Source organism: Quercus suber, unplaced genomic scaffold, assembly GCF_002906115.3.
Source record: "Quercus suber isolate HL8 unplaced genomic scaffold, Cork oak 2.0 scaffold_589, whole genome shotgun sequence".
Classification (NCBI taxonomy): domain Eukaryota; kingdom Viridiplantae; phylum Streptophyta; class Magnoliopsida; order Fagales; family Fagaceae; genus Quercus; species Quercus suber.
In genome coordinates this window covers 94,507-111,917 of record NW_027070034.1, presented here as the reverse complement: position 1 = coordinate 111,917, position 17,411 = coordinate 94,507, and the positions used below count along the sequence as shown (strand labels likewise).

The window sequence follows — 17,411 nt, the reverse complement described above, 5'->3', positions numbered from 1 at the left end:
AAAACATGCATCATCATAAACATGAAAAATAAAAGAGAATAGGGTGATTGAAAACAACCTCTTGCATGAGCACTCCTTGTTCTTGAGAGGATGTTCTAGGGTTCAAAGAAATTTGTTCAATTCTCTTTGAAACCTAAAAACCTTGATTTAAGCAGCAACACACATATGCCTCTCAGAGTGTAGAAAAAAGTGTTTCTCTCTAGAGGGTGAAAAAGTGTGCTGAATTATGAGATGACTCCTCTATTTATAGAAGTTGGAATGCAAAAAAACGTATGGAAAAACCCTAAAAAAAGAGATTCGTATTTTGATCATATCTCTTTACTCAAAATTTGGATTAAGATGAAATTTTGATAGCTGAAGGGAAAATTTTGGTTCTCTACAACTTTGTCAGAAATAGTCTAGTCCGAATATTGAGTTCTACTAGGCCAAAAGTACCTCAGAACGTGAATCTGAAATCTGTTACTTGATTAGCACGTTTTTGAGGTGTTTTCCAACTCTAAGACTGTATTTGGACGAATTTCAGAATTATTTTCATGATAAAACTCATTCCAAAGCGATAATTATGACTTTTAAAATAATTATTTTGAATATAATTATCCCAAAAGCCTAATTATCCACAATCTTTAAATATTATCAGCTTTTTTTTTTAATCCCATGTAACAAATCTCACTTTAAGAAAAATACTCCACCAATCACATAAATTCATTTAATTAATTTAAATCATTAACCAATCAAAATTAATTTCAATTAATCACACGTGATCGGTTTCACCCTACACAATGCATGCTAACCGTGCAAACTTGATTATGCGATATCTTTCGATCCAACCGTCCGATTTGGAAATGGGGCATACCGTCACGACCGTTAGAACGTCAAGATCATCCTCATGATATGCAGTGAATGAATTAATGCATGTAATGCAAGAACAAATTGATGTATGTGATGCAAGAATGATTTTTTTTTTGTACATGGATGGTCACTCCAGTCATCTTCCTTGATTAAATCATGGGTGCAAAATCGAGTATCTACAGAGTTGTGTGTTGATAATGCTATTAGTGAGTTTTTTTTTTTTTTTTTGAGAGTCAATACTGAGTATTATTATTATTATGATGCTGGAAAATCAAAAATAACAACATGACTAATGTCTGTTGGAACATGCTCCATCCAGACTAATAAAGGAAAAGAAACAATTGCTCTCTTGGCTAAAGCATGGGCTTCACAATTAACTTGCCGCCTATTATGAGGGAAAGAAAAAGTTCTAAGTGAACCTACAATAGACATTGTGTCTTTGATAATCTCCCCAATGGATGAATGAACCCCTTCCGCTGACTTCAAAGCCCTCCAAACCACCTCTGAATTGCCTTCAAATTCAGAAACTGATAAGCCCAATTCCACAACAAATTTTGCTGCTCTTCTTGTAGCTAATGCTTCCAGCACCTCCACAGAACTCGGGTAAGGTATTTTTTCAGCTAAGGCAGCAATCACATCCCCCTTACCATCTCTAACTATAACCCCTATCCTTGCTTCCTCCGACTCGGCAAACAAAGCACCATCATAATTAGTTTTATACATTCCATCCCCTGGAGGTCTCCATTTTATAATTTCCTTTGGCTGCTGCACTTTGGTCTCTTGGATTTTTGATTGAAAATCCGAGAGATATATTCTTGTTGCTTCAAAAAGCTTATCACTCGGCAACCCTTTCTCATTCAGTCTCAGCTTGTTTCTTTGATTCCAAATAAACCAAGCCACCACCCCAAACAGCTCTAGTCTCTTTGCCCTCTATCTGACTAGGTTTTTTAACCAAACAAATCTAGGCTTTAGTTTGGTTGCTCAGAAGTGATGAATTTTTTGGTTGTCTTCATATTTGAATGAGTATTTTGTTGAATTTGTATAAAAATTGTATTGATTTAAATTTTTGGAAATCTAAATGTTCTTCCTAATGGTTGCCTTTTTATTTTATTATTTTTAGTTTTAGAATTTCAAAGATAAAGGGTTACATTTATCGGTAACCCTACTAATGGAAGTTTACAAAATAACTGAATTGAATAAATTAAATAAATTCAAAAGTTAGAGAACTTAATTAAATGAAATTGAAATTACAAAACTAAATTGATTTTTAGACAAAATTAGAAGATGCAATTTATAATTTAGCCTCTCTTTTTTTGTCAATTTTTTTGCAAAAATATTTCAGCGTTGATTGTCCTTCATCAATTTTAAAAATGCCAAAATAACCGATTTTTCTGTTTTGATTTTATTTTTTTATTATTATGTTTTTACTATTGGTCCTTTGGATTTTATATTTGGTCTTATTAGCTAACTAGTCGCAGACCCGCGCGTTGCGCGTGTTAATTTTTTAGATAAAATATTATTTTAGTCCCTAGACTTTATATAAAGAGTTAAAAAAAAAAAAATTTCATCATATTTTTCATAATCTTGTCTATAACATTTTTTCCATTATCATATATTTATTGGTTGATGATTTGCATAACATAAACATTAAATAAGAGGTAAAACTATTTATTGTGTATGAAGATTATGATTATATATATATATATATATTTATTTATTTTTATATAATTTCCCTAGTTAGAGTTTTTTTTTTTTTTTTGAGAGAGTTTCAACCTATGGCGTCCGCTCCTGATAATTGCTCTTTATTATCAGACCAAGACACCAATCAGTTTTTGGTGTAGGCGGGGATTGAACCCCAGATCTCTTATACAACCATTAGAGACTTTACTAGTTGAGCTAACTGGAACCCACGGCTCCCTAGTTAGAGTTTGATTAGTCTTAAGTTTAAATTTTGTATTATAATATTTAATTGTTAATTATTGATTTAATTAAGTAAATGTAATGGTTGATTTTATTGCACTATAAAGTTTTCAATGTCCTTTGTATAGCCATCTTTATTTATTTCTTATTCCTCTAGACCACCTTTTTATTTTCCAAATAACGGTTATTAATTGACGTTTGATTTCATTTATTTTTTCTTCCTTCATTTATTCTTTATTACTTTGTATGTTCACTTGCTAGTTGTAAATTTTATGGTTATCAATAAAAAATAGATATCATGGATGGCTTAAATAGTTATAGATATAGTTACGTTAGTGGTATGTCAAAAGTTTTTTTCCTTCTGAATTTTCAAGAAAATATGAAAGGCATTTCTCTAGTTTGGTCTCAATCAATTAAGATATCCATAATATATTAATGGAAATAATAATGAGCCTTAAATATTTTTAATGTATGAAGTGGTTAGGTTAGTAGCATATCAAAGGTTTTATAAAAAAAAATTTAAAAATAATTCCAAGGAAATGTAAAATGCATTTTTCATAAAAAAGAAATTGTGACTTTTTGAATGGTAGAAATATGATTGTTTTACTTACCTTGTTTATAGATTTCATTATCAAGTTATAAACATCTAAATTAAAGTAAATGAACATATAAATGCAAAATTATATGTAAAGTTACAACATCACAAGATAAATATGTATAGATAATTTTTTTTTTTAATTCATGAATCATTATTTCACTATTTACTTTCATTTTGCAAAAAACTTAACACAAACTCCTCTTTTGTGACAACTTTTTTTTTTCTTTTTGCCGAAACAACTTAAGGATATTAAGACTTAAGTTAACACATGTGATAATTGTAAAACACGTCAGTGATATGAAAAATAGAAAGATTTAAATATTTAAAAAACATTTTAGTAGATTGTAATATAAAACATTTTTTCTCAATATTTTATGTAACTTTTGCCATAAGATCAATATTGTTGGCATCCTTTAAAGATGATACATAATATTTTTGAGAAGAAGAAGAAGAAGAAGTAGAGACAATGCTAACACATAATAGAAAATTATTAAGCTTGCGTGATTTAAATTTGTGGCAAAAAAAGTATTAATGTATCTATGATAAAAGTTTTATCTAAATGATATATAGTAGTTCATATTTTTTTAGACTTGATTCAAAAAGTTCATTCTCAATAGTAATAAACATCAAATTATCCAAGTCATTCTATGTAATATAATAACAATATATTATTATACACTATATATATAATGCAGTAGGATAATATTTAATCAAAGAGAATATAGAAGATAACAACTTAAAACACAAAACTAAATTACATCAACTCAAAGTAAAATTCTAATTAACACAAAAATTCATCAACCTAAAGAATTGATGCAATAAAAAAATATCAAACAAAAAATGAAAAACAAATTGAGAGAGAGAGAGAGAAGTAACTTTTTTTGTGTGAGAAAACTATGCATAGAATGAAAAAGAAAATGTCAAATTTATAGTAAGATATTGAGAATAAGAAGAGTCAAAATAAAGGAAGATAAAAAGGTAGAGAAAGAATGATATTAAAGTAGAAAGTAGTGGGGAGATGAAGAAGTAAAAGGAAATGAGAGTTTTGGAAAATTAATAATAAAAATAATGGTTAAAAGATATTTTAATTTTTAAATAATTAAGTCACCTTAAATGAGAAAATGTTTAAAAAAATATATAAGAAAAATTGAAAACAAAAAATGATGACGTGGCGGCTGATGTGGCTCAACGTGAGCGTAGCAACATTAAATGCTACGCTTCAGCTTTTAGTAATATATAGATTCCATATTAGTATTTTATTTAATTTTTTATAGGTTAGTTAATGTCTTTGAGTCAATATAATTTTCATAATTTAATAATTGGCCTTTAGCCCTAGTCAATTAGATTTAGGTTTAATCTTATTGGTCTATATCATTGTGTTATTCTACTTCAATGGGCACAAGCTTATGATGAATAAAATTTCTATTGGAATCTTAGCTTCATGTTGTATCTAAGAGAAAGTAGAGGAGCGCAATAAAGAAATAAAGTCAATAGGTCTCTTGGGGTGCATATGGAGATGATTGTGACATTCATGAAACGATTTAGCAGTCCTCACTCCTAAATTTATTCTTATCAAAACAAAAGGAAGAGGAACTAGTTCGAGGCCCCTTAGAAGCCATGATCATAAAGGAAATAAGAAACAAATACAAAGTGGATCGGCACACGTTACACAATAAAATGTCACTCACATTTTGTTGAAAACATGGAGTGCAATATGAAAACAACCAGGGATAAAGTGAAAGATTACCCATAAATATGTCCAAAAAGAAATTTAAAACCAAAGGGGAACAACCCCATTATGTACAAAACATTTGACAAAAAGAAATTAAAAAAATAAATAAATAAATAAAAAAACTTGAGCTCAATATCAAAACTTGTAAAAACCCCAATTCCTAAACTTAGATATGAGTCTACATGATTTTATGATCTAAATACAATAAAATATTATGAGATCACCTTGAATTGATAAGTGAAAGATGTTGGAATCAAAAGTTTTGGTTTAACTGAAATTTGATAGAGTGTGGAAGAGTAAGGGTTTAGTTTCAGATGACCAAGTGAAAGCAAATTAAGACCAAATCGTTCAAATACATGTTTTAAACATGTCTGAGAATCTCAATTGACTAAGTGTCTACCAAGACATTTTGTATGACCTCGGTTGGCCGAGTGTCTAATGAAAATGCATGCAATGCAAAATATAAAAGTTAGAATTCTCAGCTCTCACAGAGATACTATATAATAATTCACTCTCCACGTGTAAAAATTACTTGCACAAAGATTAAAAGTAGAGGACATCTATGGCTTTGACCAAGGACATCTATGGTTGAAAGCTTTGAGTTGCAAAGTTTAATTTGCAAGAACTCCCAACCACACGGTTAGTAAAAAGTAAAATCCATTAAATGTAGTTTTCCTTCTCAAATTCAAAATTCTTTTGTATGATTTGCCAGTAGAAATATTCCATATCGGCATTTTTTATTGAACGTAAAAAAAGAAAAAGAAATAGATTAGAAATACAACTGAACACAAGGCCATCCTTCGAACTTAGTCCAACATACAAGTTTTTTAAAAAATAACACTTACATAATACTCTCAAACATAAGATACATAAAATGAAATTCCAATTAAGCACTAGACCAACCACAAAATTAAGCCTAAATGCCGTACAATCTCAAAACAAACAAACAACAACATAAAATACCCTCAAATATACAAACATAAACTATGAATATGATTATTCTAGGAAGAAAATAAAAACAATATAATGCACAATATACAAAACAGAAACTTCAAATATGATTATTCTAGGAAGAAGGAAAAAAAGAAAAGAAAAGAAACAACAATTCACAAGAACAAGCGTGATTCACTCCACAACATACACCATTCTAATGCTCTGCTTCTGCAAGACAAAGGCTCGTAATCTTCATCAAACTCTTAGTATAGAAGAGGGTCCTCATCACTTTCTACAATACGTTGCATGCGACACAAAAAAAGAGAAAAAAGAAAGAAAAAAAAGAATATACATTACAAACTGCTTATATAGTCTATGAAAAATTCATGTAAAATCATAATAAAAATTAATCTAAGATAATTTTGAAAAACTCACCTGAGAGCACCCCATAAATGCATTAATTTCTTCGTTGTCTAGGTCTTTGATTATTAGACATTCTCTTCTTGTCATTTTTTTCTCCTTCAATGAATGTTACTAACCATTTAGGTTTTCTTATTTTAAACACAACATATCTCATAGCTAATCCAAACAACAATCCACATCCATAGCCGATTAACACAGCCTTCCAACCAAATCCACTTTCAAATAATGAATCTTAGTCTTGTTGGACTATTGATGGTTGTGTTGGTGGTGTAAGCTCATTAGTGCCACATTTAATTGACAAAGGAAATCCACACAATCCCATGTTCCCATTATATGAATTGTTTTCAAATGTAGCAAATTGTTTGCCTTGAGGTATGGGTCCTGTATGCTGGTTTTGTGAAAGATTTAACATGGCCAAAAATGTTAGACTTGTCAATTGCATAGGAATTACTCCTATGAGCCTATTTGAAGAAAGGTCTAAGGATTCAAGTACTAATAAATTTGCCAATGATGATGGGATATGGCCAGTTAGGCTATTATGGGAAAGGTTGAGCAATCGAAGAATCTTAAGCCTTCCAAGTACTTTTGGAATCGCTCCTTCAAATTTGTTACATGATAAATCAATCATTGTGAAAATGGTTAGGATTTTTTGGAGCTTAATTTCCAACCCTTTCATTGTTACCATCACTGAATGTGTACAAAGTTTATTTTCCCCCATATATAGCTTTTTTTTACCTTCATCATTACTCATCATAGCATTCAAGTTGTGAAAGTAATTTCTTGGTAAAACACCAATAAACTCATTGTGAGAGAGGTCAAGAATTCGTAGTTTGGAGAAGATCTTTCTACTAGTCTTATGATTTCCTATAGGACCATGAAATCTATTGGATTTCAAGATAAGAACCTTTAGCTCTGGAAGAGTTTCCAACCAATAGGGAAAGAAATCATTTATCTCATTGTTTCCAAAGTCTAGAATTTCTAGTTTTGTACAGTTGACCAAAGATTTTGGTAATATCCCTTCAAACTGATTACCATTTAAGACAAGTGATATCAACCAAATAGCCTTTGCAAATGTATCAGGGATGGCACCACGGAAGTTATTCATCCGAAAATCCATCACTGAGATAAATTTACTAAAGTTTCCCAAACATTGTGGAACCGTACCATCCAAACTGTTAAGAGAAATATCCAAGAGTCTAAGGGAACTTACATTACAAATCATAGATGAGATACCACCAGTCAAGTTATTGTCCGAGATTAAAAAGATTTGCATAGAAGATGGTAGAACAGGAAACTTTCCTTGCAGTAGATTGGCACGAAGGTCAAGATGTATTAGACTCTTCCATGGAAGTAGGTCTATACTTGTTACAAAGTTATGTGATAGATATAGGTAACTCAAATTCTCCCCAATTTCAAACATCCAATTCGGAATTCGGCCATAGATCCTATTATTAGATAGGTCTAAGTATTCTAATTTTTCGGATGATATTAAGAAATTTGGGAATTCAGTTATATTGCACGAAACTAAATTCACATATTTCAGAGCTGGGAAAGTACAGTTAAACTTACTTTTGATGCTCAATAATAGACTGTTAAATGAAAGATCAAGATCTCGAAGTTTTTTGAGCTCTGTGGACGTATTGAATTCCACAATGCCACTCAAGTTATTGGATGAAATATCAAGCTCTATAAGATTCACAAGATTAGAGAGTGATTTTGGAATAGCGCCATGGATCTGGTTATTTTCCAATCTAAGAATTTGTAGTGAATTGCTAGGTTGGAATTCACCAATTTGACTAGTGAGTTGGTTATAAGACAAGTAAACTTCAGTGAGTTTTGTGAGGTTGCTCAAAAAATTGGGAATTTCACCTCCAAAATTATTGTAACTGAGGTCAACAAAACTGAGATCCTCCAAATTTGAAAGTGACAATGGAATTTGTCCGGTGAATTTGTTAGATTTGAGGAAAATTTGAGTAACCTTGGTGAGATTCCCAAACGACTCTGGTAATGATCCTGTAAAAATTTTCTTAGTTGGTATTCAAAATATTTCCAAGGAATATGCACTGTCTACTAAAAAGAGATGATACGATTTTACCATTGAGATTGTTTTGATGTAGAAACATACAGGAGAGGTCCTTAAGATTTGAAAGTGAGGTTGGAATCTCACCACTGAAATGGTTTAATGCTAAATCCAAATGAGTGAGTTGTGCAAGGTTACCAAGTGAGGCAGGTATTGACCCTGTAAAATTACATTGAGACAATCCTAAATGCCTCAAGAATTTTAGATTGCCAGTTAATTTAGGCAATTCTCCTGAAAAAGCCGTCATAGAGATATTCAAGAATCTTAGTGGAATGGTCCAGTTTGCCATTGGAAAAAATCCTGTGAGTTTGGAATTCTCATCTAGACGGAGCTCACGTAGGTTTGGTAGGAGGAAAATGTTTACTGGTAACTTCCCTTGCAATCCACAATTGCTAAGAGTAAGAGATGTCAAAGAAGAAGACAAATTTATGAAAGAACTAACTGAAATAGAGGACATGTTAACAAAATCAAGATGAAGTTCCGTCAGCTTGGTTAGGTTTTGAAAAATGGTCTTCAGAACAGATTTTTCAGGATGAACCCATTTGTTACCAGAGAGATCTAGTGATGCCAATTGGGAGGGGTGGGATAATTCAAATGGGAATTGGCCATCAAACTTGGAGTAAGAAAGGTTAAGATATCTCAACTTAGCAAATTTACCAAATCCAGATAAAATCAATGAATTATTGAAGTCATTGAAAGCGAGGTTGAGCCATTGCAATTGAGGGAGAAGAAAGAGGGTACTATTGGATGGGATGGTGCCATGGAGCCAGCTACAACTGAGATCAAGGCCAATCACGTCCCCCGTAAGCCTATTACAAGTGACCCCATCCCAAGAGCAGCAATCAGCTCCCTCCTTCCAAGCCTCCATCTTTGGATGAGAATAATCACAAGCCAACGAAGCAGCATCCGAAAACGAAAACGATTGCTTAAATCGGAGCAGCGCAGAGCTCTGGTCTTGGGAGCACAATAGTGCTGAAGAAGAGGTGAAAGAAGATGATGAAGTATGTTGAGAATGGGAGAGCAACAAGAGACAGAATAGTCGTGCAAGCCATATTAACCATCTCATCTTTACTAATGAGACCATAGGGATGTATATGGTTGTTCAAAGTGGGAAGGTGGATGGTGAATATTTATGATATGGGAAAATGTTAGGCGAACTCCCATTGCTTGGTATGTGAATGGAAAAAAAATCCAAATGGATGCGATTTCTTTTTTTTTTTTTTCATTTGCCGTCATCGTAACGTAGATTACTGAACAACAAACCACCATCATTTTGGTATGGATCAAACTTTAATGCAACATATTTGACCATTAATTCCGCAAACAAAAAAAGAAAGGCTAAAGTATAGAATGCAGTCTAAAATGTGTGGATATTTTATACTCTCTGAATATTCAAATTTTGGACTTCACTTCCTAATCTTTACTACTAATAGCAGGATTTCTCTATTTGGGTTTCAAAGTTATTATTTTTTTGAATATTCAAATTTGGATTTCTCTAACAGGAATTCTCCTTAAAAGTTATTATTTGATGTGTATGAGTGAGTTACATTTGTTAATAGAAAATTTTTTTTTTTTCATTTTTTTTGGCATTGTTGTAATTTTGTTAAGAGCATTCTTATCAGCTCTCTCATAAAAAATGTCATTTTACAACACCAAAAACCTACTTTATCATTTTAACACACCATTTTACAACATGTCATTTATCAGATGTTCTATACTTCCATTCTATATATTAAAATAATATATCCAACCCATTAAATAATATTAAACAAATTTCATCACATTAAACTACAATCACAATCAACCTCCACAAACCACCAACGGCAACGGCAACGGCAAATCACCACCAACGGCAAATCAACATCCACAAACAACAATCAGAATCACTGGATCTCCATAAAAATTCCAAATCCAAATCCAAAAATCTCAACAAAAAAGAAAAGAAAAAGAAAAAGAAAATCAAAATCTTCAACAAACCATCAACCTCCACAAACCACCAACGGCAACGGCAACGGCAAATCACCACCAACGGCAAATCAACCTCCACAAACAACAATCACAATCACTGGATCTCCATAAAAATTCCAAATCCAAATCCAAAAACCTCAACAAAAAAGAAAAGAAAAATCGATCAACCAATGACCCAAAATCCACACATCGAAACCCACTACAGCCACAAACACCGCCGCCCACTACAGCCACAAATATCGCCGGCCCAAAACTCAACCAACCACCGCCACAACCACGACACCACCACCGGCCCAAAATCCCAACCCAACCGACCAATCAATAACCCAAAACCCACACAGAGAAACCCATCCCAAATGTCACACCCATGACCCGATTAAGAGCTCTAAAGGTCGGCGGCAAAGGCTGTGGAGGTCGGCGACGAGGGCTGTGGAGGTTGACGGCGAGGTGAGGCGGCGAGAGATCTTGAGCAAGGATGAGAGAGATTTTGAGCCGGGAGGACTGATAGGGAAGAGATAGAGAGTGACGAAGAGACAGAGAAAAGAAGAAAGTGAGGAGAGAGGAGAGAGAAAAGAGAATAAAAAAATATTAAACACAAATGCCATTTTTGTCCGTACGCTCTCAAATATGAGAGCGTACTGTAGCACGTTCCAAATTTTTGTAACATTTAACATTCCTGATGAGCCTTCATTTTTGTGTTTGATGTGTCAAATGTGCCAAATTTTTAGCATTTGGCACATTTGAGAGACCTGATGAGAGTGCTCTAACTGTGAACTATAAAATTTCAGGTTAATATTTACTTTATTTTATTATAGTTGGTTTGTCCATGATGATAGGTTCTAGAATGGAAGGACATGGAAATATGAGAGATAAAGTGTGATGAAATTTGTGTGAAAAACAAGGCTATCAATCAATACCTAATATTAGTAGTAAAATTTGTAAACCTCAAATTGTAATTGTTAAAAAATTATGATACTGAATGTTAGGCTACTGGATATATGCAAGTTGTATAACTAGATGCATTAGTTTACTTGTACATTGTTAGTTAGTTAGGCTTGGCTTACTTGGCTTAATTAGGTAGTACTGTTATCTCAACTGTCAAGTCCAGCTGTAATTCTGTGAATACTCAAGATTGTTAGTTAAGCAAGTCTATTAGACTATTACAACGAAGTATAAAGGTTGATCTCATTGTAATTTGATGGTATCGAAAAAGTAATGCAATTATTTAGTTTTTCACTGAGATTCTAATTAGGAGGTTGATTCTCTCGAAAGAATTATTGGAGGCCTAATTCCCTTTAAGAACTACCATAACTATGAGATTGTGAGTTGAAGAACAAGAAGGGTCTCATCACTAAACCCAAAATATTATATGCTATTTTAATTGCTAATCCCTTTGCCCAGTTTGTTGCTGTTGTGTTTGTTATGTGACATATCAGCTTTTGCCACATGGACTACATGAGTTTTTACAACTGAGGTCAAGACCAATCACATCCCCCCTCTCATTATCACAGGTGACACCCCCCTATGTGTAGCAATCAATGCCTTCCTTCCAAGTTTTTATCTTTGGATAAGAATAATCACAATAGATTGAAGCATATTTTAAAAAAGAATGGTCATGTTAACGAGTGCTCTTAGGACAATGATTAATAATATATTTAAAAAAAATTTTGACACTACTTTTATGAGAAAAAGAAAAAGCTGTTAAAATATTAATTACTTTTTTTTTTCTTATAAATTTTTTTAAAATGAATTACTAATTATTGCTCTAAATGCATCTATTAGCATTTCTCAAAAAAGAAAACAATTGCTTAAATCGGAGAAATGCTGACTTTGGTCTTGAGAGCACAGCGGTGTTAAAACTTAAAAGAATAGGAGAAAGATGATGATGGAGTAAGTTGAGAATGCACGAGAAACAAGAGGCAAAAGAGTAGTGAAAGCCCCATTAACCATATCAAATTTACTAATGAGACAAAAGGAATGTAAATGGTTGGTCAAAGTGGAGAGTTGGACAGTGAAATAGTATAGGAAAATGTTAGGTGAACTCCCACCTAGTTTGGCCCAAACTAAGATACAACTTAGCTGACCATTAAGACTTGACTTTGAAACTTACTTCTAAGTTCTAGGTCTTCTTTTTATTCTTGTTTTGGACAAAGAAAGTTGAACAGAAATTATGTTTTTGGCTATTGGAAACTTCTAGGTGTGGTGTACCTTGACGTACACATGAAATTTTTAGGTTGATAATAAGAATTCATAAAAAGACTGACCATCGACGTGACCTTATTTTCCGTTCCAATCCTTGCGTCAAATATATATATATAAGTGATACTATAGGAAATTTTGCCATTTAATAAAAAGTGCCAAATAGGCATTAAATGTTATAACTTCTATCTATTTTTTTTTTGGGTAATCAACTTCTATCTGTTAACTATATAAAAAGAGCCTATGCGCTCAACTATAGTGATTTTGGTTTATTCAACCAAACTTTTCACTCGCCTTTTTTTTTTTTTTTTTTCTTCTTTAATATCTTCTAAGAACACGCTTTTTTACTTTTTTGTCTCCATATTAGCTGTTAAAATATTATCACAACAAATTGCCACAATAATTTCACAATTTTTGAAGTGTTAATTTTTTATAAGCTAAAAAAAATATTAAAAAAAATATCATACCGAAACCAATCACAACTAAAAATAAATATATTGTAAAAAAAAAAGTTTGACATTCGCAACATTTTTCACAACACTTTTTTGTTTAAAGCAACAGTAGTAAAGTTACAATGATTTTGGTTTTTCCAACTAAACTATTACACTCGCTTTCTTTCTTTTTTTTTTGTTTCTATATCTCAATATATAAAAAGCGTGAATGCACAAACAATAATGTTGTATAGTGCTTTGGTTTGTTCAACCTGTGCGCACTATTATCAGGCCATTTTTTTTTTTTTTTTTATCTTTTCCTTTACATATTTATTTTTTATATATGCATATACAGTTACACCAACTTAACAAATTCTTATAATATTTTCACAATTATTTGACAATCTGCACTGTTCATTAGCCTCTTTTTTCTTTTTTCTTTTTTTCTTTTTTCCATAGTACACTGGTTTTACTTGTGCTCTTTTTGTCTTTTCTTTTTAATATTTATTTGTGCATATACAGTTACATTGACACAACACATTCTTACAATATTTTCACAATTATTGAGATATCAATTTTTTAAAGGTCAAAATAACATAATAAAATAAGAAACTGAGAATTACTAATATCTAAAACTCAAAATACATGAAAAAAAACTTTTGGGATGTTAAAATTTAGTAAGAGTATTTTAGACATTACAAAATAAATATTCTAACAATCATAAGATTTCATTAGGGTTTAATTGAGAGAATAACAATATGACAGATTTGCTATTTTCCAAAATATTAAGGGAAAAATTGCTTGATTTTAAAGTTTAAGGAGTAATGTTATGTCTACAATATTTTCACAATAATGTCACAACAAATTTTATGTGGCAAAGTATTTTTGATGGATAAAAAAGTGATATCTATAGTGGGCTCAGTTTAAAACCAATAACAACTTGTCATTTAGAATTTATTCTAAACATGTTATGGATGTAGCATTTCTCTCAAATAAAATAAAATAAAATATTTACTCGGATCCTAAAAATGAAGGTAATGTGAAAATGTTGTGATATTTTGTTGTATTCTTAGACTTCTTTTTTAGTATAGCCAAATTGGGTGAGCCAAATAACACGATTTCACACAATTTTCTTGTCATGTCATTTTTTTTAATACATTATTTTAAAACCATTAATAATTTTTCACTAAAGATTTGCTATGAAAATACTATGGACGTAAAAAATAAAATAATACTATCAAATTAAGACCTACCACAGTTGGAAATTAAAAAAAAAAAAATTGCAAAAATGTTATGATATTTTGTTGTGTTCCTAGGATTCTTTTTTGTGTGACATTTTGTTGTGTTCCTAGGCTTTTTTTTTTTTAGTCAAATTTGGTGAGCCAAAATTCATTTTTTTAGGAACAATTTTCTTCAATTGGCTTTTTATTTATTTATTATTAAACAATACATAGTCAAAAGTGGTTAGCCAAATTTAAAATCATTAAAAATTTACCACCAAGGATTTATTATAAAAATGTTGTTGATGCAGCATTACTCTAAAATAAAATAATAAAATATCAGACCAGAACCTACCATAGCTAGAAATAAAGGTACTGTAAAAATATCGTGACATTTTGTTGTGTTCCTATACTTCTTTTTTAGTTTAGTTAATTTGTTGAATCAAAATTCATTGTTTTATGCATTTTTTTTAGGTTGATTTTTTTTTAACACATTGTTTCAAGTTATAAAAAAAAAAAAAAAAAAAAAAAACACACAACACAACACACACACACACACACACACACACACACACAAAAATTGACGAAGTAACACTTTCCTCCTTTATGTTTGAGGTAGTTTCAATCCCCCTAAACTAAAGTTGAATAATTTCCTCATTTATATTTTGTAAATGAGCATATACTCATATTGTTACTCTCCTAGTTAAATCCTAACGAAATTTTATAATTCCTAAAATATTCCATTATACAATGTCTAAAATATTCCTACTAAATTCTAATGTCCAAAAAAAATTTTCGTGTATTTTGAATATTATGTCGTAGACTGTTAGTTATACTTGAAAAGTTAAAATGATGATATATAGTGTTCTATTTGTTACCTAAAAAATACTAATTTATTAGGTTTAAATCTTCTAGACTTATAATTTTATCTAATAGAAACTTTGATTACAGATGTCTTTTGTTATTTTGTTCTTTTTTAAAATTCTTTTTCTACTTAAAAGAGTGTTCATTAAAAAAAGTAAGCGAAACATCGTAGTTAGACTTATAAAATAAGATGACAAAGAATGAAGTATGAATAGAAAAAATCTTAATTGTAGATGGTTATAAGTATTTAATTTGATGAAAATCTTCAAAAAACATTGTAGCATATATCATCATTCATTGTGAAAATTTAAATATTGTGGAAAGATGATGACATTCATTATCATTCTTCGTATCATTTTTGGTGAGTAGATATTACATTTAGTAAGTAGGTTCTAAGAAATTGTCATAGTAAATAGATATTCAAATAGCTATTTTAAATTTAAGTACAAGATTTCATATTTCTTCAACAAAAAAAATCTATATTAATTTTCTCACTAAAGGGACAGCACATGCCTTGCATGTGCAACCCACACTAGTATAACTAAAAAGCATAAATTGTTCAAGGTGTTGGAAACAAAGAGGAATGCTTGAGATATTGATTAAATTGTCAATTTTTCCCAAAATTTAAGGATTTCTTCTTTTGATATAGTGCTAAATTACTTATTATTCCAAAAGTTTAAGAATTTGCTTCTTTGATAACATATATATTAACTTACCGATTATCCTAAAAGATTAAACAGTTAGAAAAGTAAATATAATTGTTTAACCATAATTCTAACAAGAATAATGCTAAAAATACAAATTATTTTACAAATTTTTTTACTAACTGCTAATATACTGAGTGATTATTGGTAAATGAAAAAGTGATATTAATGGTAGGCCTAGATGAAAACCAATAAGAGATTGACTACATCAATATTTTGTAAAAATGTTGTGGCTATAGTATTACTCATTCTAACAATATCTTTTTGAATTGTGATAATTAAGTCTGTCGTTTATATTTGAAGCTCTCAATGTTTGAGCTCTCAATGTTATTCTCAAAAAAAAAAAAAAAAAAAAAAGAAAAAGAAAAAAAAAAGCTCTCAATGTTAAACTGCACAGCATAACAGAGAATTGAAAAGAAGCAACTACCTCCACCAACTACAAGAGCGAATTACAGAATGACACATGGCCACTAATACAACTGAACAATAAACTACAGCTATTTACAACAGAAACACTTGACGACTTGCAGCATAATATCTTCTGAACATAAACGGAAGAAGCCATTTTGTAAGCGACTTGTCGTGAAATGTGAAGAGACCAAACCAAATACGACCAGTCGTTTAGAGCTTATTTTGTAGTTTTTCATTTAATAACACCATAGTATATATAGAGAGAGAGGGAGGTGAATCCATGTGGGTTTATAATTTCACCGCTCATAATATGAGCAGCTGGGTCCTAGTATTACTCTTTAGTGCGCTATAGTTTGTATATTTTGTTTTTTTGTGTACAGAGATAGAGGATTCTCAAAAGGAAACATATTTGATTGGTAGCAACCAGAAAATTTTACATCAAAACTACATATTTGATTCAAAGTTTCAAACAAACGAGTTTTCTTTTTCTATTTCTTTAATTTTTCTTTATTTTTATTTCTATTTTTATTTTACATGTCCAATTTTTTATATAGATAGAGAGTGATAGATACTGTGATTAAAAGACTTTGGTGCATTATTTACAGATATCGTGTGTGTCGCTATTGTGTCTCAGATTTTGGATTTCCCATGTTTTTTTTCTTATTAAATGCTGAATGATACTAGATCTCCCATTTGTTGCATTTTACATGTTTGTGGAAATGTGTGTTAGAATTATATGATTTATTTTTGCATTTTTATAGAGTTTGTGGGGCTTCTCTAGGTGTTTATATTCCATTCCGCGCAAAGGAATCAATGAATTTGACCTTTGGTTTCATCATCATTGTGGAGCTAAACTATGTAAGTATTCCATTCCGCGTGCCACATCCATTGCTATTTGAATCCTCTGCTTCCAAGTAAGAGGAGAACACCCATTCTCACCCAAATCAAACAAATGTTGTGTTAACGACCCCTGTGGCATATACTCATATACCAAAAGTTTCTCGTTCTCATTGATACAACATCCTAAAAGAGAAACCAAATGTCTATGCCTCACTTTATTAAGGACTGAAATCTCCGTC

At 31.0% G+C, this 17,411-nt stretch overlaps 2 protein-coding genes across 2 annotated transcripts; both read right to left on the bottom strand.

Annotated features, from left to right (window-relative positions):
• Positions 1-1,104: 1,104 nt before the first annotated feature.
• Positions 1,105-1,572, bottom strand: LOC112032314 (uncharacterized). Its single transcript, XM_024065081.1, has one exon. The coding sequence runs from the start codon at positions 1,570-1,572 to the stop codon at positions 1,105-1,107; it is 468 nt and encodes a 155-aa protein (XP_023920849.1).
• Positions 1,573-6,687: 5,115 nt separating this feature from the next.
• LOC112032313 (receptor-like protein 6) lies at positions 6,688-9,601 on the bottom strand. Its single transcript, XM_024065080.1, has 3 exons — positions 8,551-9,601; positions 7,191-8,468; positions 6,688-7,052 (listed from the first exon to the last, which is right to left on the bottom strand). The coding sequence occupies exons 1-3, from the start codon at positions 9,599-9,601 to the stop codon at positions 6,688-6,690; spliced, it is 2,694 nt and encodes an 897-aa protein (XP_023920848.1).
• Between the last annotated feature and the right edge of the window lie 7,810 nt (positions 9,602-17,411).